The 18344-nt window shown below is 51.4% G+C and overlaps 2 protein-coding genes across 4 annotated transcripts; one reads left to right on the top strand and one right to left on the bottom strand.

Annotated features, from left to right (window-relative positions):
* Nucleotides 1-5780: 5780 nt before the first annotated feature.
* Nucleotides 5781-15650, top strand: NRROS (negative regulator of reactive oxygen species). 3 transcript variants are annotated; one of them, XR_012651026.1, is made up of 4 exons: nucleotides 6691-6791; nucleotides 7408-7528; nucleotides 7778-12102; nucleotides 15548-15650. XR_012651026.1 is itself a non-coding variant. In XM_075032253.1 (3 exons), the coding sequence occupies exons 2-3, from the start codon at nucleotides 7424-7426 to the stop codon at nucleotides 9743-9745; spliced, it is 2073 nt and encodes a 690-aa protein (XP_074888354.1). In that variant the 5' UTR covers nucleotides 5781-5933; nucleotides 7408-7423; the 3' UTR covers nucleotides 9746-13826. The 3 variants fall into 3 exon arrangements, 2 of the variants coding, with proteins under 2 accessions (XP_074888354.1, XP_074888353.1); XM_075032253.1 differs by lacking the exons at nucleotides 6691-6791; nucleotides 15548-15650 and adding an exon at nucleotides 5781-5933 and having other exon boundaries at nucleotides 7778-13826; XM_075032252.1 differs by lacking the exon at nucleotides 15548-15650 and having other exon boundaries at nucleotides 7778-13826.
* On the bottom strand, nucleotides 14165-18322 carry CEP19 (centrosomal protein 19). The gene is made up of 3 exons (XM_075032256.1): nucleotides 18238-18322; nucleotides 15477-15675; nucleotides 14165-15174 (listed from the first exon to the last, which is right to left on the bottom strand). The coding sequence occupies exons 2-3, from the start codon at nucleotides 15604-15606 to the stop codon at nucleotides 14813-14815; spliced, it is 492 nt and encodes a 163-aa protein (XP_074888357.1). The 5' UTR covers nucleotides 15607-15675; nucleotides 18238-18322; the 3' UTR covers nucleotides 14165-14812.
* Between the last annotated feature and the right edge of the window lie 22 nt (nucleotides 18323-18344).

Genomic DNA, 18344 nt, shown 5'->3' with positions numbered 1-18344 from the left:
CTCTGTCACTTGTCCCTAAAGTATCACCCTAGAAAGGAGGGGTGCTGAGCCCCACGGCTGGCGACCCAGAAAGGGAAGACTTTGGAGTGTGAACACTCCAGCACTGATTGCAATCCACCTTGAGAAGAGCTGCTTGTGAGATAATGCTGCCTAGCAGGGATGTTGGCTCTCCTGGCCGGAGGGGAAAGCTGGGTGGGATACTCTTAGCTCTGTAAGGAGCTGATAGAGTTTCGCTTCCCTTCGCATTAATGACAGAATTACTCACTTCTCTTAAGCAGAACGGCAGCAGGAAGGGAGTACGTGTGACTACAGATGGGAGTAGTTTTTCTTGCCACAATTTGCATTGCTGAATGATGTTACAGCAGTGACTTGTCCCTATCTTCTCCTTCTGGTGACTTAGAGCCTCCAGTCCTGACAGTTTTATGCTAAAAACTTTGGTGAATGTGCTGGAGTAGGTGGGTCAGGGTTTTTTGTTGCTTTTAATGGTTTACTTTATTCCACACTACAAAAATAAGGTCAATTTATCCACATCTGGCAATACTATGGGGAAAAACTTGGGCATCACTTTCAGGTCTAGGTGCCAAAAGTGACCAAACTGTAGACGTAAGCAACTTGGTTGTGGGGCTTTCCAGCCCTTGAGGAGATCTAGGAGGAAAAATCAGTTGTCTTCTCTGGCTCCGGGCACTTGCTTCTCCTGCAGATGCATTGCAAGTAGTTCTCTAGAGCATCTGGACTTCCAGTAGTGTCTGTCTCGGATCTTGAGTTGTAAGGGAGTGGATGCTCTTGGCTTCCAGTTGCTACAGAAATACAAGGCTCTGCTGCTTCAGCATCTGATGCATCCTGCTGCGTGCTCTACTCCACAGACCTTGTGATCCAGATGCTCTGCTGCTCTCTGAGGAGGAGGTTCGCTTTGGTGTGGTGGTGGATCCCTTTTGCAGACCTCAAACCCCCAGCCTGGGAAAAGTGGGTGGGTGAAGGCTACGAGAGGCGGCAGGAGCCTGGCCACAGGGTGGGCTGGGCCGCGCGTGCGGGCGAGCAGAGGGGGAATTGAGATCACTTCTGCGGCTCTCCCTTCTGCAGCCCGCTTCCTCCTCATTTACATCTCGTACGTTGTCAGATGTGGGAGAGGGAAGAGCAGTGACCGCAGGGATGGAGCTGCCTGTGCTGGACCTGCCTGCAGGAGGGGAACAGGGGCGCAGCCTTGCGCCCAGTGTGGGGGTCCAGGAAGCTGCTGTGGCTGAGCCGCTGACCAGCTCCCCTCTTCCCTTCCTGCACAGTGCTGTGCTCTCAGGAACATCATTTTGCTTTCTACTAAGACCTATTTCTGCCTTTCTTCTGAGCCCTGTAGAGGATGCTTGCACCTTCTGGAGACTAAAGGGCCAAAAGGGGGGATCCTCTCTGAAAATTGCTGCTGTGGGGCTCCTGGTTGGTGCCTAGGTCCTCGGTCAAATGTCCTCCAGGTGTCATTTTCCCAATTGTTCCTGCTGGAAGCTCACCTGGGTCACTGTGGGCTCATTGCATGTTGTCAGTCTGGTGGGGTTATTTCCTTCCCCCTCCACCCTGAGCTCACACAGCCCTGATGTCTGCAGGTGTCAGGAACCAGCGCATCACTGCAAAGGCAAGTGACCAAGCCCTGCGCTCTGCTCAGAACAACCCAGAATTAATTCTGAGTTCAAAGAAGTCGTCTTCTCTGAACCCCCTCTTTCCATCAGAAAACCTGGCAAGAGCTAGGAGACTCCTGATGGCTGAAAACGGGGGAGCAAAGGTGAGCTTAGTTGTGGATAAATGGGTAATTGTAGAGTGAGTGCCTGCCAGGAGCATGAGCTGCTGCTGGAAAGGGAGCAGGAGTGGGGTGGTGGAGTCAGCCCAGAGGAGGATGCTCTGGCTACAGGGGGTTCCAGGCACATGAGCTGCTGCAAAACCAGAGCCTGAAGCTTTAGTTCAGTGACTGTCAGTGCTAGCACATGCATTTCCTTGGAAGAGGACCAAGCGTGGCTAGGTAAACAACCAACCAGGTTGTTTGGCTACAGCTGGGGAAAAAAAAAATTATTTTGAAGCTGATTATAAATTGCTGATTTTTGTCTCTTGGTTTCCCCTGCAAGAAATACACTGGAGGGAAGCTGTGCTTCTTGCAGAGCTCCAGTTCAGCTGCAGCGCTGGGGCTGTAGAGATGCCCATCCTCATGTACGTCGATGCATCCGTGCCATCCTGGGATGGGGCATGTCCTCTGCTATTCCCTGGGGATAAACTGGGTGAATTCCCATCGAGAAATTCAGCCAGGCAAACTTCCAGAGCTGTAGTTTAAAGTCAAGCCGTCCAGCTGGCCATTTTAGCTGTTTCCTTTTGGCTATGTAACGAATGATCTGTTTTCTTTTTTATGTTCATTGTTCATCTTAAATTAGAGGTGACTACCACGACCAGCAGCTTCTGAGGTACAGTTAGACCTTCAGCTTCCCTTGTTTTATCCAGAGCAGGTGATTAAATTAAATAACTTCTTCACTTGTGTCTTCTTGATATGTTTGCGCTGCCTGTGCACACTTCAGCCAAACAGCAAATAAAGTTTGATGTGGGTTTTGAAGATAATTAAAGAAAATCCAAATTTTTTCAGAGTCGTTGCTGACCACAGTGCCTGGGAATGAACGTCTGGAGGGAGACACTGTTCTTCACCATGCAGCCACTCCTCCCTTTCTGATGAGGTCTAACAGGCGAGATTCTGCTGCAACAGAGTCGGTCGCTACCTAATATTTTCTGTAATGCCGTTTGCAGCTTCCCATGAGCCTGGAGATGGTGATGTTTCTGTAAGTATTTCTCTAAGCCTTCCCAGGCTCATTTCCCAGAGTGGCTGGTTCTTCTCCTTGTCCCTTTTTCCCTTTGCTCTCTGCATCCTCTCCTTGTTAGCAAAATGCTGGAGACTAAGCAGAGCAGGAGGCTTTCCAGGGATGCTTTGCACCGTCATCCCTTGCAGAACGACTTGTTTATTTCTGTCCAGTTCTCCATTGCAGTGGGAGTAGAGGAAGCCCATGGAGAAACATTTCTGTTTCGCTTTGCCCCAACTTGTCCGAGGCTGTGGGCCTGCTGGTGTGTGAACCGTGAGTGACCTTTCTCTTGGTGCTTCCACTGAGGAAGAAATCACATTTTCTGCAGGAAAACAAGGGGCATGTCGAGGTGCAGTGATGAGTTTGCTGTTTTCTGTTGCAGTTTCTCCTTTCCCATGGGGTCCTGTGCTGGGTGCAGCAGTCCAGGGGCGACCGGGAGGCTGCCCTCTCACTGCAACTTTTCTCTTGGTTTGTGCTTGACAGTTGGAGGCTTGTTAAGGGGAAAAAGATGGTTTGGAGGGAAGAGGAGATGGGAGGAATGGAGGAAGCTCACTGCGTGTAAAACCGTATGGGGATTCCCAGTCCTTTCCTACAGCTGCAGTAATTGCAGCTGCATGTGTGGACACCGCTCCAAGTGGCTGAATCTCCTTCAGTTTAATCCACCAGTGCTGTTGAGCTGGACTGGAGCTTCAGGAAGAGCTGATCAGAAGAGCAGCTCCTGGCAGCTCAATCCCTATCCCTTTATGATGCTGGTATTAAAAAATAAAAAAAGAACCCTCAAAGCACACACCCAGTTCTTACTGAGAGGGCTGGGTGGGGGCATGATGCTGCTTGAGAGGAAAAGGAGGGGAGGAAGCAGTAGCTTTGGGATGTTTTCAAAACCATCTGGCTGCAGGATGTGGGGAAAGTGTGAAATGCAAGGCTGCTGCCAGCTGCCCCAGCATGGAGCCAGTGGCTGCTCTGCAGGGAGCAGCCCTGGTGTGTGGCCGCTTTCTGGGGAGGACAGGGTGGGCGAAACATGGCCGGGCAGTGCGGGGGCTTTCCCACCCCATGATGCCCCCTCAGCAAGCACCTTTGCTGCTGGGAAAAGGGGGACATGGTGGCTTGGCTTTGGTTGGCCAAAGCGATGGACTGAGGATGAAGCACGTTGTTTTCTCTCCCAGCTCCTCCTGGGCTGCGAGGAGGAAGCTGGTTTGACCCTTGGGGCATCACCTTGTTTGGTGGTATCACATGAAGGTTATCTCATCGGAAGGTCTCCCAGGAGTCTCCAGATCACCTGAAAGTGGAGTATTGCCACAGGTGAGGATGCTCAAGTTTTACAGCTTCAGGACTTCCCAGCCCTGGGGTGAATCTCTGCCGGCTCCTGCATCTCCAAGCATCAGATGAGTGGTTTCGGTGCGGGTTGGGCTCATGGCAGGGTTTTGGGGATGAGGAGCAGGTTTGTAATCATCAGCCCATCTCAGCCCTTTGTGTGACCTCGAGCAATGCCATGGGAATTTTGCCCTGCTGCAGAGCTTCTGCCTTCTGCTCCAGTTCACTTGGATGAGGAGAGCTTCTCTCTTTTCCTTCTTGATTTTTATACATTCAAACTTCCTTGAAAATGGAGGAAATGAAACCACAGGGCTTTTTTGTGAGTGATATGGGAGAGCTCAGTCTCCTTCCAGAGAAGAAATGAAATTTAGGGTAAAAAATATCTCCCCAGTCATTTGTGCTGGCTGCAGGAGTTTGGGGGTCACTTGGTCTGGCAGGTGGGGGTGACCAAGGCTGTGATATCCCTTGGTGAGGTGCTTGGTGTGCCGCAATAACATGGTTCATCTCCTGACTGCTGCAGAAGGTCCCATTGGCACCAGTGCCTGGGACATGGAGCATGGATGTTGCAGGGCGGTACCTGCTGATCCCACCGGACAGGATTCTGTTGCAGGGATGAATCCTTTGTCCATAGTTTTGAACTCTTTCTCAGCTAGGTAAATCCAGGCAAACCATTTTCCCTCCTCAGTGGCTGGATTTGCTGGGGATTTGGGGGTGTGCATGAGGACCCTAGAAGAGGGTAGGCATGGGGTGGGAAGGGAGGTGGAGAGCTGGGGTAGAGGGGGGTGAGGAGGAAGGGGACCTCCCTGTTCATATTGCCTTGGAAATGTGGATTTTTGTCTCGCTCTCTGCCTTGGCAGATGTGGGAAAAGCCATTTATGCTGATTTTCACATAGGGGTCAGCACCTGGGAGGTCCCTGTATCCAGATGTATCTGGCTTGCAACCTGAGCGCTGGGTTTGCCAAAATCCCAAGCAGCCCCAGGAGACCCAAAGGTCTGTGGGTGGTGGGATCTGAGCATCCTGAATCTCACCTAGACAATGCAAGGGGCTGGGCACTGGTGTCCCAAAGCGAGGACTCGACATGTGGGGAGATGTTCAACCTCGGCTTAGGATGCAACGGGAAAGAACAGCACCTTCTTCTTCCCCCGCAGGAAGTGCATCCCTTGGCTCCTGTTGAAGCCCCTGTGCTGGGCGCTGGAGGCAAGTGGGGGACTAGAGGGGCACAGTAGGAATAGGCACCATGCAGGGGAGCGCCGTGCAGCCGGTGGCTTTTCTTGAGCCCTGGTGGGGTCAGTGGCATGGCTCCGCAGGCAAGAACCTCCCTCTTCCCCCCCCCAGGTCACTAGCTCTACTGCCTGAAACCCTTGCAGGGGTTTTGCTGCTGGAGCTGTGCAGAGGAGTCACGGTGCAAGGGTCGTCCCCAGACCTGGCTTGTCCCTGGGAGCAGCGGGAGAGACAGGAGCTGTGTGACCCTTGGCGGAGGCCAGTTCCCCCTAGCATCCCCCTCCCTGCCTGCCCGGCCCCCACGGTTCCTCCTTGCTGGGGAGCTGTTTGTGAGTGCATGACCTGGGTTGTAAGTGCTGAGATCAGTAAGCGAAGTGCCTGGCCACGCTCTCTGCCTCCATGTGACTGCAGTTTCCGTTAGCTCCTTCCGCAAAGGCTATATTAGTGCTAAGCGAGAAAGCGGGTGGGAGAGAAACCCAGCGGGTTGCACCTACCCTTGGCCCCAAGAGACCCCACCGAGTGCAGCCGGAGAGGCCGTCGGCTGCAGGATGAGTTGTGGCAAACCCTGCGCACCACCCCACGCGGTGAGTAACTGCCCCCCGATACCTCTGCTGGGGGGGAAAACCCCACTGGGGGTTTTTGGGGAGCCCCCCATGCCAGCTTGAAGATCCGTGGTGGCTCTGTGTCGCTAATGCCCCCACTTGCAAGAGCCACGGCTGCGTGGGCCGGTGCTGGGGCTGGCGCGCACTGTGGGGAGCACCCTGGGCGCTCCCAGACCTCTTGCATGTGGGCTCCTGTGTGGGGCTGTGGGCAGAGGTTTCCTGCTGGTGCTGCTGCCTGCTCTTCTGGCTGGGCAGGCACCATCCCCGCAGCCCCAGGGAGGACTGTGGGAGGATGGAAGCACTTCTCATGTTGGAGGAGACCCAACGCTGGGCAACAAAGAAAGGCTGATCTGGGTGAAGGAAAACGTGAGTTTCTGTGGAGGGGTTCAGGCGCCGAAGGTGAGGCAGAGCCAAAGTCCCTGGTTTTTGGGTGCAGCGAGGACACAGCAGGGTCCCTCTCCTGCCACTGTGCCTGAGTGCAAGGCACTGCTGGAGACCGAGGGCTCCGGAGGGCGCAAGCTGCTGTGCATCAGCTCCAGCCTGGGGAAGAGGGTTGTCTTCTCCATCCCCACCAGATTAACGAATGCCACTTTGATAAGACACCAGCTTAATGCTTTTGGCTGTTCCAAGGAAGGAGACAACCCAGGATGTGTCCACTGCTCCCTCTGTGCTGCAAGCCTCTGGCTACCCGGGCTGCCGAAAATAACCCCCCATTTCTTCTTCAAGCTCTGGCAGTTATGAAAACGCCACTTACTGAGCCCTCGACAAGACCTCGCTGCTCATTTGCCTGAGGTTCAGCTTTTCCCCAGATGCAAATGCCGTCAGCTCCAGTTCCACCAAGTTAGTAACGGGGCACTTTGTGCTGGAGAGCCTCTGCTTCCCTGGGAGGACCTCTGGCAGGGACGGGTGCTGGAGAGGACTTGGTGGTGGCTGGGTCAGTGTCCCCCAGGGGAGTATTTGGCACCACAGAGAGGGGACATGAGCCCTGGCTAGGGGGGAAGCCTCTGCTCGAGGGTTGCAGTTCAGTGGCGTTTGCGAGCAGCTGTGCAGCGATGACAGTGCCTTTCCCATGTGCGCCGTCTTGTGCAGGGACTGGGCTGCCACCTCCCCGTCCCCTCTCTTCTCCTGCCCTCCAGGCTCTCCTTGGTGGACCCCCATGAGGGCTCCTGCTGGGGCGGGTGGGCTCGGTGCCAGGGCTCTTCGCTGTTTCTCCATGGGGAGCTTGTAGTGGCCCAGGTCTCGCAGGGCACAGTGGCCACCACTGTGGCATGTTGGGAGCCCATCGCCTCTGGGTGCTCCTGGGGGCAATGATGGGAGTGGGCAGCAGCCATGGGCAGGAGGCCAGCTGTGCACAAGGATCACTGCTGCCATGATGGGCTCCCTGGGAAAACCTGGGTCTTTCAGGATGAGTGGTCTGCAGCTTTTGACCTTCTCACCTCTGTCTCCATCTCCTCAGGAGTGCCGCCGCTGAGATGGAGGCCCCGCTCCCTGGTCTCTCCCTGCTTCTGGTCCTCCTGGCAGTGGGATGGGGAAGCGGGGCAGTCACAGCCTGGACGTCTCCTGGTGTCTGCGAGCTCGTAAGTCCTCTCTTGCAAATCCTCACCCTTCTGAGTGCTTGGTCCTGCCCTGCAAAGCCCAGGTGTCTCAGCATCTCCAGACCGTCACCGTCCCAGCTACTGGTTTAGCTAGGAGTGGACTGGGTTGCTGAGGTTCTAACCATAGAGCCACCTCCTCCATCCTCACTCTGCTTCCCAAACTTCTCCCTCCTCATCTCCCCCCACCTCCTGCCTCTCAGAGCAGCATTACATATCTACTTCTTGCTTTAGGTGCAGAGCACTGCGGACTGCACTGGGAGATGGCTGAGCTCTGTCCCAAGAAATCTTCGAGGTGATACTGAGGAGCTGTTGCTTGATGACAACACTATCCAGGTCCTGGGCAATGCCTCTCTGCTCTCATACCACCAGCTGCGGCGTCTCAGCTTGACCAAGAATCGGCTGGAGCTCATCAAGCCCGGTGTCTTCCTCAGCAGCCAAGGCCTCCATGTGCTCTCCTTGGCAGACAACCTCCTCTTCACCAACTATTCGCTGACAGCAGCTGCTCTTTCTGCTCTGCCAGCCTTGAGGACGCTGGATCTAGCTGGAAACCGCCTCACTGAGGACATGGTATCGGTTTTGGTCTGGAATCTGTCTTCCTTGGAGTCCTTGTCCGTGGCCAGGAACATCATCATGAGGCTGGACTCGTCTGTCTTCACGAACCTGACACAGCTGTTGGAGCTGAACCTGGAGAAGAACTACATCTTTGAGATTGACCAAGCTTTTGAAGGGCTGCAGAGGCTGCAGAGGCTCAACATAGCTTACAACTACCTCCCATGCGTAGTGGAGTTCAGCCTGACCCAGCTCAGGGTGCTCAACGTCAGTAACAACGTCATTGAGTGGTTTCTGGCCCTGGAAAGTGATGACCTCTTTGAGCTGGAGATGCTGGACCTGTCCCACAATCATCTCCTCTTCTTCCCCGTGTTGCCCCGGCAGAGCAAGCTGCACTCCTTGTTGCTGAAGGACAACGAGATGAGCTTCTACCAGCGCCTCCCCAATGGCACATCCCTGGCGGATGTCACGGTGCAGTTCCTGCTCATTGATGGCAACTCCACCAACGTCACGACAGTCAGCCTCTGGGATGAGATCTGCCACAGCAATCTCTCCTCCCTGCACCTCCTGGACATGAGCCAGAACCAGGTCTGGTACCTGCCGGAGGGCTTCCTGGCCCAGATGCCCTCCCTGACCCACCTGAAGCTCAACCAGAACTGCCTGGAGACATTTCAGCTGTCGGAGGGGGACCCCTTAGCCATGCTGACAGAGCTGGACCTCAGCCAGAACCAGCTGGTGGAGCTGGGGGCAGAGGTGGGGGCCGGGGACATCCTGCCCAGCCTCCAGCTCTTCAACCTCAGCACCAACAGGCTCCGGGTGCTTCCTCCTGGGGTTTTCGCCTACACCAGGAAGATCACTACCGTGGACCTCAGCCGCAACCGGGTCGACCTCTGTCCCCAGCCAGCTGTTGCAGGTGAGGCGGAAACTCCCCCCTGTGTGGACATCAGGGGTGTCAAGACCTTGACTCATCTCTCCTTGGCTGGCTGTGGTCTGCGGGGACTGGGTGGCCACCCCTTCCAGGGGACGTCGCTGATGCATTTGGACCTCTCTGACAACCATCAGGCACTGTCCGGGGACCTGGGGTGGCTGCAGGACCTTGCTCTGACGCTGCAGGTGTTGTCTCTGAGGAACACCAGCCTCTCCTCCGCTGCCGTGGACTTCTCTGCCTTTAACAGCCTCGTGCGCTTGGACCTTTCGGGGAATTCCTTGAGCATCTTCCCCTCCTCGCTGGGCATCCTGAAACTGCTCAGCCTGGACCTGCGGGACAACTGCCTCCCGGCTCTGCCACCGGATGTCGCGCGGATGCCGCTGGGGAAGAGCCTGCAGGAGGTCTACCTCAGCCAAAACCCCTACAACTGCTGCACGTTGGGCTGGTGGGACTCCCTGCAGCGGGTCGAGGGGCTGCACGTCCCCGATGGGCAGGAGATGACCTGCAGCTATGCCTCCCACACGCTGAGCCCCAGGGCGCTGCCAGAGCCCGTCCTGTGGAGCTGCCGCTGGCAAACGGCCGACCTGGCGCTCCTCTACCTCGTGCTGGCTCTGCCCACCTGCTTGACGCTCCTGGTGGCCTTCGCTGTTGTCTTCCTCACGCTCAAGCAAAAGCTGCTGAAAATGGTGAAAAGCCAGTGTGGGGTGTCTAGCCCTTACTGATGGCTGAGGAGGAGGAGGGAGGGAGGGCTCAGGAACAGTGAACGTGAGTGGGTTGTCAGGATTACAGGCAATAACCCCTCCGAGGTGGGTGAGATGGAAGCTTGATGGATGTTAGGACCAGGGGTGCTGGGAGAGCTGCTGTTTCTGCTACAGATGCCCTAAGGGTACCTGAACGGTGTGTGGCTGTGTCCCGTGATGGAGCCTGGGGCCGTGCTGGGCATCCTCAAGGGACACATCTTCAGCAGAAACCTTCAGTTGATGTTGGCGAGAGCTGAGTGGACACAACACCAAATGCCTCTTGGCTGAAGGGGTAGGGACAGTTTCCCCCAGCGCTGTTTCACCTCCCCCCTTCAGGCAGTTCCTTTTATTTATTCACACCCTGTAGCCAACTCTCCACTGCAAAACATCCTCCAGCTCTGCAACCAGCCTCCACAAACCACCCCAGGCTGGAGCAAGCATCACCTGGGCCCTGTGGAGAAGGGTCTCTGTGGTCACAGCTTCCCACGCTACTCTTGCCGGCACTAGCAAACTTGCAGGCAGCCCTGGGCGTGCACCTGTGTGTGCATGCTGATAAGACAGGCGTTGTCCGCAGGGCTGAAAGACACATTTTGGGGTGTTGTTGCTTGGTTAAGTTGTGATCCTGGTTAGAAAAGCCCGTTAAAAATAGCCCAAGCTGCAATGCTGTAAAATATTGATTGAAAGACAGGAGAATAAATTATATCACGGGTAATATTTTACGTCAATTTCTTTTTCTCCAGCAACTGCTGGATTAAACAGATGCAAAGGAGATAAACTAAGAGAAAGCCTTCCTCCTTGTTGCGCAAGCCCCGCTCTTGCAGGCTGTCAGCTGCAGCGGCATGGGGGGGTTTCCTCCACCCAGCCCTGGTCGTAGCACGTACCGGCTCTCCCATACCAGCAGTGCACTACCTGGGGAAGTGCCGCTTTGTTCCTCGGAGGGTTACTGTGGATGGAAGTGAGAAGTGATGGTGGTTTGTGTTAACTCAAAAGCCCTACTAAGAACTGGAGCGGCTTTATTCCTGTGGCACCATCAGGATTTTTCCAGTGAAACATGGCTCTGAGTTTAATGGGAACACAGGGTGTAGGGAAGCGAGCAGCAGCACCAGTGTGGGCATGCTGGAGACTTGTCCTTGCCTGGAGTTGGATGAGCTCAGTGGAGCGATGCGGGGTGTGCAGGGGGCTCGAGGCCCTGCAGCCAGCCCAAGTGTCACTTGACTTTACACTGGAGTTGTCCTGGGAGGTGGTGGAGGGAGATGCCCCAGGCTGCTGTGGGGCTGGGAGTGATGCTGGAAGGACAGCGCAGGCAGCATCCTCCCCGGCACAGGTGTGGGGATGAGGATTGAGGTCATTGGTGAGCCTTGCATGGCTGATTGCTGTGCCAGGCTGGAAAAAACGGCGTAGGTCAGACCATGCTGGACCAGCTGGCAGCACCGCTGGGGCCAAGCACTGACAAGGCTCTGGAAACCCAGCTGTCAAATCTGCCTCAGAATATGGCTGCCTTCTGGCCCTATTTTAGACTGAAATAGCCAAAACCAAATCAGGCCCCAGCTGGGGAATCCCTCAACATATTTCAACTGTTCTTTTGCCCGTAAGCTGCATGCCCAAGGGACAAGAGTGACCTATAAATACGTCCCTGTGATGTCCTCATCAGGTCTGTGCTGGCACTGGGTACTGCAGCCGCGTTTCAGTGTCTCCCTGCTGGCATGGTGAACAGGGTGCCCCTGTGAGCACCCCTCTCCTTGGGGCCACTTCCCCCCGCTGCAGGTGCCGGATCTGGCCTCGGAGGTTGGATGTGTGCGCTTCTTCCACCACCGTGGCCACTGCTGCTGCTCCTTTTGGCAGGGGGATGTGGAGCGCAGCCATGGGCGTGCATGTAGGTAGGAACCCAGGTGCCTGGCACTGCCTGGGACGTGGATAAAAAGTGGGTGTTCTTGCTCATATTGAGCCAATGTGGGGGATACTCAACACTCCTCCATCACGGGAGGTGTTAGCAGCTTTGCCCAGGCACAGGGGCACAGTACCCAGAAAACCGAGGCTCACTTGGAGCTGGTATGTGCAAGGGATGTCAGAGCAACGAGATGAGCTTCCACTTGTAGAGTGGTTGACATCCTTACAAAGCTGCTGTTCATCATCTTTGCAAGGTCGTGGCGATCAGGGGAGGTCCTCAGTGACTGGAGAAAGGCAAATGTCGCACTCATCTTCAGTAATGGCCAAAGGGACATCCTGGGGAGCAACAGGATGGTCACCTTCATGTTGGGAAAACCATGGAGTATGCTTTCTTGGAGCACATTTCCAGAAGAAGAGGGTGGCTGGGAGCAGTTGGCATGGATTGACCAAGGGTAAGTCAAGCCTAACCAATCTGCCTGCGTCTCTCAATGAAATGGATAGATTTGTAGGCAAGGGGAGAGCAGCGGGTACCATTTACCTCAATGTCAGCAAAGCTTTCAATTCCATGTCCTGCAACGTTCTTGCATCCAAGTGAGGATGTCATGGTCTGGATGGGTGGGCAACCAGGTAGGTAAAAATCAGCTGGATGATCAAGCACAGAGGGTAGCAGTTAGTAGGATGTGTTCTACCAGGAGGCTGGTGAGAAGACACCAGGGGTCTGATCTGGGATCTGTCCTGTTTGATGTCTTTGTCCAAGATCTGGATAAGGCCACGGAGTGCCTTCGTGTCAGGTTCACAGAAGAGCCCAAATTGGGAGGACCAGTTGATATTGGGTAGGGTTGCTGCCCTGAAGGACTGGGGTGGGCTGGAGGAAGGGGCCAGCAGGAACCTCATGATCCAGGGAGGTGATTACCCCCCTCAACTCAGCTGTCAACTTGTTAGACCTCATGTAGACATCGTCTGGTGAGGATGGCCATGCCTGGGGAGGGGGGGTGCAGGCAACCTCCTCTGAGCCCCTCCAGGACAAAGCCAGGTGCAGGCTGGCCTGACCTGGGGCAGGCTGGGTGGGAGGAGAGGTCCCCACGGGTCCCCTCCCACACAAGTGGGAGATCTTTATATGCTGTTATGTTGCAATTTTTTACTGGAAACAGAGCAAGGCCTGTGCTGGAGATGTACACACCCCTTCCGTTCCTGGGAAAGCTGAGTCAGGCTTTGTATTTTTTTTTAATTTTTGGCAAGAAAGGCACTGGCTTCCATTTCTCTTCTGAAGAATCCCTTGGAGAAACATAAGCTCACTCATCTTCTCCAGTGATGACAAAGTACAGTGGTTTAACTGATACTTGTTTCAGATTTTTCACAGAACTGACTTGTTATCGTTTCAGTGTGTAGGAGGAGAGCTCTTCTAAACCCCGGATTCCGTGCTATGATATGTCTTATTGATAAAATTGATGGGTTTTAATTCATTTGTGGTTGTAAGAAGGAAGACAGGAACTAAACTGGCCTTGGAGGCAATTTACAACTCCTCTTAGTTACCTTGGGCATCAGTTTGTTCAGCCACTCCACTCGGGATGAAGGGCCATCCTACCCACAACCCTCACAGCCATCCAGGTTCAGAAGGCGAAAACCTGGGAAGCTTTTGGAGTTGCATCATTTTCCAGTGAATCCTAAACTTAGTCATCCAGTTCTTACAAGAGAGCAGGATTTGGCTGGTACAAATCAGCTGAGGCAGATGGTGGGATTAAAAACTTCAGTGGTATTAGTAAAATATTTGTTAGCAGAGATGTGTGGACACATATTTAGCTAACGATCACAAGAGCATTCCAGATGCCTTTAGAAGGCCTTGAACAGAATAAACAAGAAGACAAAAAAAGAGATGCCAATTAGAAGAACACAGGTGCGCATTCCACGATAAAGGGAACTTGGCACAAAGAACCTTAATTTGGCAGTTTATCTTGACCAATTAGACTGAGACAAGTTTCGCATGTTTTAGTTAGTATAATCAATTATGTCCTATGTTTATGCACGTGTACAGTGTTGACATAACCAATCATTGTGTAACTAGGCGCGTGGACTGCACGTGAATAATGTGTGTAACCAATAGTAAAATAGCTAAGCGCATGTACAGATGTAACCAATGTATAAAATGATGTCTGATGCTTTAGTAAAGGGTCTTCAACTATGATCATATTGATCTGTCGTTGAGTCCATGATTATGCTCCTGCAGAGATGAATTTCTCAGTGACCATCAAAACATTATGTGAAGGACCTTTTGCCGTAGCTTTACTTGTCATGTCAGGTTGTCCCCTAGCATGATTTCAAGTGACCTAGGAACTGTAGTCTGATGAGGCAGCAGGGGGTAAAGAGTTTGTTTTACTCTAAAACCACTCCCAGCCTTTGTGACTTTCTGCCATGCTAACTTTTTTTGGATAGTTTAAGCACATCTTCCCAGAACTGACCAATTACTGAGAAAGCATCATCCAGCAGTATAAGGAAGCAAAACACCTCACTTCAGCAGTTTGAAATCACTGTATTTTCAAAAGTACTTTCAAGACTAATTTATTTTCTAGATATTCCATTTCTTAAATACAAGGATTTATATTTGTGCAAGCTGAAGCTGGAGATTTAAGCATTGCTTAGGAAACGTGACAGTAACATTCGCAATGCAGTGTTGATTTATCCAGAAAGACTAATATATATTTAACATTCCAGCAAGTAATAACAAATACCGTACTTATACAATAAAGCTTTCAACACATAAATATTTAACACTTCATTTTCAGACAAAGCTGAACAGAAATCACAGCAAGGGAAGCTGGTGAGATTTTCAGCCAAAGCTGACTGAAATGTAAACAAATGACAGATTAAATAATTTAAAATTATTTTAGGCACTCATACATAGGATACATAGGAAAAGGCTAAAAATACCCAATAAGTTCAGCTGCCTGATTTCCATTTCATCCAGTCTGGCTTCTTAAACAAAGTTCACTTAAACCTGGAATTGCTGTAGCACCTTGGGCCTTGGGTTCTCCATAGCCAATGTAACATGCATCAATTGCATGAGCTGAAAACAATGCAGTAGAATACGTACGCAGACATCGCTCTCTCTATTAGGACTGCGAGGTCTGTCTCTGGACTGCCCATCCAAGGCATCTTTGTCTGGAATCAGATTTCTTCACCTGACTCCGCATCCCAGCCACAGGACTCCAGCTGCTCATCCTGTGGAAACTCAACCTCAATGTCGTAGATGAAATCTGGGTCATCCTTCTTCTTCCTGTTCTTTTCAAAGAGCTCATCCATGATGCTCTTCCTTTTGGCTAGTTCCTTGTCATCTAGTTTGTTCATATCCTCTTCTGGGTCAATGGTCTCTTCCTGCCGAAACTTTTCCAAGCTCTCAGCCAGGCTCTCTCCTCCCAAATGCCCTTTCAGCAAACTGTACAGCTTCTGTAGCTGATGCAGTGAGACTCCTTCTAGGTACGCCTTGTGACGAGGGTTATTCTTCAGCTGTTCGGCAGCCATGCTGCAGTCTAAAGAGAAAGCCACGATGAAGACTGACAGCTGCAAGCAAATCTCTTCCCATAAACAGATTCTCTTCTCCCAAACCCTTACAAGCAAGACCTCCAGACTTAGCAGAGCCACCACCCAGGTTAAGACATAGTCTTGGGCTCCTTGGGGGAGAGAGTGTTACACGAAAACAACCCCTCTTTGCACTCCCTGCATGCTGGTAAGAAGCTACTCAGCAGTTACTAAAAATGCTCTTGCCAACTAGCTGTTCCTCTCACTGTGCCTGAAGGGGACTTGGGGAATGCTATAAGTAAACGCACCACACCTGAGAACTTGGAGAAGTTTCTGACAGGCATGATGCGCTGGCGAGTCTTATCCTTGCCGTTGTCTTTGTAGATCAGGATAATGGATGGAGGCTGAAAGCAGACACCGCACTTCTTTGCAACATAAGTCATTACAGTTCTTGTTACCGGCTGAAGCGTGGTCAGCTTTATCAGAGACGTCCTCAGCGACGGCAAAGCTCACTGAAAAACAGGAAAAGAAAAAAACGGGAAAGAAAGTGTGAGCGTCTCTTGGTACTGTTCTTTTTATCAGGGTTAGAGTGACCAAAGTTCAGCAAAACCATGCAGCCAAGGTGTCAGTCTCCCCAGTTTCAGAGGAAGCCGAACACATCCCTACGTGCCCCGGGTGCCAGGGTGCAGAGTGACTCCCAGCTGCTGGGTTATACCTCTGCCACTACTTGGCCAGGATTATGTATCACGCCCAAGTTAATTCTTTGGTCTACCACCTAAGTACTATGTAGTCAAATGATACCTAAAAGATGTTTTTTTTTAATATTTATTCCTTTTTTAAAGTGAAAAATGTCATAAAATAGTAAATCAATGTATTACAGTTTCTTCACAAACAACATTTACTGCATCTTGTATCCATTGCTCTGGAAAGCCAGGAATCGCTTACCTACCAAACCCTTTTCTGCTCTAACCACCAGGCTTTTAACTTTGTGTTGCCTGATAGTTCATATGAAAACTCCAGGTGTGACTTCAGGGACAATCTGATTTTTCAGAAAAGATATAATGATACACTTTTGCTGTAAGCTGATTTGAGCATATTTGGAAAAAAAATCTTCAGAAAAATGCAGATAAAACAAAAATTTGAAAAGTCTTGGAACCCCACTGAAAGAGTTTCCACAAAATTAAATCTGAATGTTGCAAGAGATGCAACAAAGACAGAATTCCATTATACATACTTGTGTCTATTATACATATTTGCTTTGAAAAGATACAAATTGATTGATATGGTTGAAATATCCTTTCTTTGTCCCTGTTTCTGTCACAAACCTGGGGATATCTCATACTCCTTATTTCATAAAACCTTGCATCCATAATGTTGATGTATGTAACACTGGAATTCCCCCTTTTCTTTTTGAAAGATTTTAAGAGGAGGGGTACCTAGTCAGATTTTGTAAAGCTTTCTTAGTTTCAGAGTGACCTCAATGTAGCAGCATATCTGTGACCGATGACAGAAGGGACAAGGAGAGAGAAGAGTCTCAGGAATGAAGACCAAAACGAATTAAACTCCTTATTAGGCGACAATGAAAATATGAATTCATTTCAAAGAGAGGAGATGATATTCAACTGTACTCCTTCTCAAACTAAAATACACCATCAATGAAACTGAAAAGCTGAGAATTTACAAGTGACAAATGGAAATGCTTTTTACACAGCACATTACCGCCCATAGAGCTTAAGCTATAAAATGTTCATGAAGGTCAAGAATGTCTTAAGAATGTCTTCAAAATGCTGAGTTGCTGCGCGTGTGCGTGGAGGAACGGGGAACTTTTGCATTACTTAAACAGGGGAGAAAAGGGGTTGGTGGGGAGGAAACGCTGACTGTCCCACTAAACATATGGCTGCATTTATACAGATAGCAAGAACATACTGTACAAACTAGAATTTCATTTTAAAGTAAGGACTACTAAACTCTCAAGTATCAGTGCGTTGGTCAGCTACTACATGAGTGAGGTTAGGAAGCTAATCCATAATTATGCTTTTTACTCTTCTCTGAAGCATTTTGTCTTGCAACAGGAGAGGGGGAACGTCAGTCTGACTGGCAGCAGCAACTTCTCTTTTTCTGCCTTATCGCATTTGTCCATCCCCAAAATGCTGTTGAGAACTCCTCAGCGTCAGCTCTGCCCTTGGCTCCGACACCTTTTCGAGTCAGGTGAAATATTAGAGGAGACTTACAGATCTAAACCTGCTGCAGATCCTCTTTCCCAGCTTAGTGTACCAACACTGAATGCATGTGTTATTTTTCCCTTGGCTGTAAATAAGTGAAAATATGCCAAAGGTGAAGGTTATCTCCTTCTCCAGCTGCCCTACAGGCTGCAGTAAGGCAAAGTAAGAAATTATACCCCCAAAATGAATGTATGTCTCCAAATCAAGACAAGTTGCATTAATCTTTAAAAACTACTTCAAAGTCGAGTTGGAAAGTCTTCCTTCTTTGTTAAAAACCACATAGGAAAGAGTTCAAATTTGCAGTAATTTTCTCAATACTGAAAATTAACTACAGCTGCTCTACCTTTTGCTTTTAAATAGTTCTATGAACCAGGTAGAAAAGCAGAAGTCTCTCAAGAGCCACTTTGACTATCTTAAAATGAGAAACGATGCTTCAAGCTGAACTGAAATGGCTTTTCGAAGGGTGACTGACAATCACGAGTGGACCTCTATCTCTGCAACGGCAAAGAAATCCTCAGACAAGAAATACAAACATGAGAAGCAGCCATTCAGATCCGCGTAAAAGAGGGGAACGAGGTTTCGTATCTTCAGGTAATGCGGGCGGAGACCTTCGCTATCAGAAAGGCTGGTTTCAGCAGCTCTCAAACACAAATAGATTTTTTTTTTAACCCTGCCAACTCCGGTGCTGCAGCAGAACTGCTTCTGCCGCTACAAGGCCGCTTTTCTATCGCTTGTTTCCGCCAGACGAGCAAACCCTCGGGGTCGGGCGCGGCCGAGGCCTACACGTTGCGAGAGAAGGGAAGCGGGACAGCACCGGGTTCGACCTTCCCGCCTCTCGCCCCTTCCCCTCACCTCAGGCGGCGGCCCGCGCGGGCCCCGCTCCGCTCCCCCCGGGCGTCCCCTGCGCGGTTGCCACGGCTACGGCCGCGCCGCCGGGCCCTCGCGCCGAAGGCCCCCTC

The sequence above is a fragment of the Buteo buteo genome, chromosome 7, assembly GCF_964188355.1.
Source record: "Buteo buteo chromosome 7, bButBut1.hap1.1, whole genome shotgun sequence".
Lineage (NCBI taxonomy): Eukaryota > Metazoa > Chordata > Aves > Accipitriformes > Accipitridae > Buteo > Buteo buteo.
The sequence above is the reverse complement of the archived record's forward strand: the minus strand, read 5'-3'. Positions and strand labels throughout refer to the sequence as shown.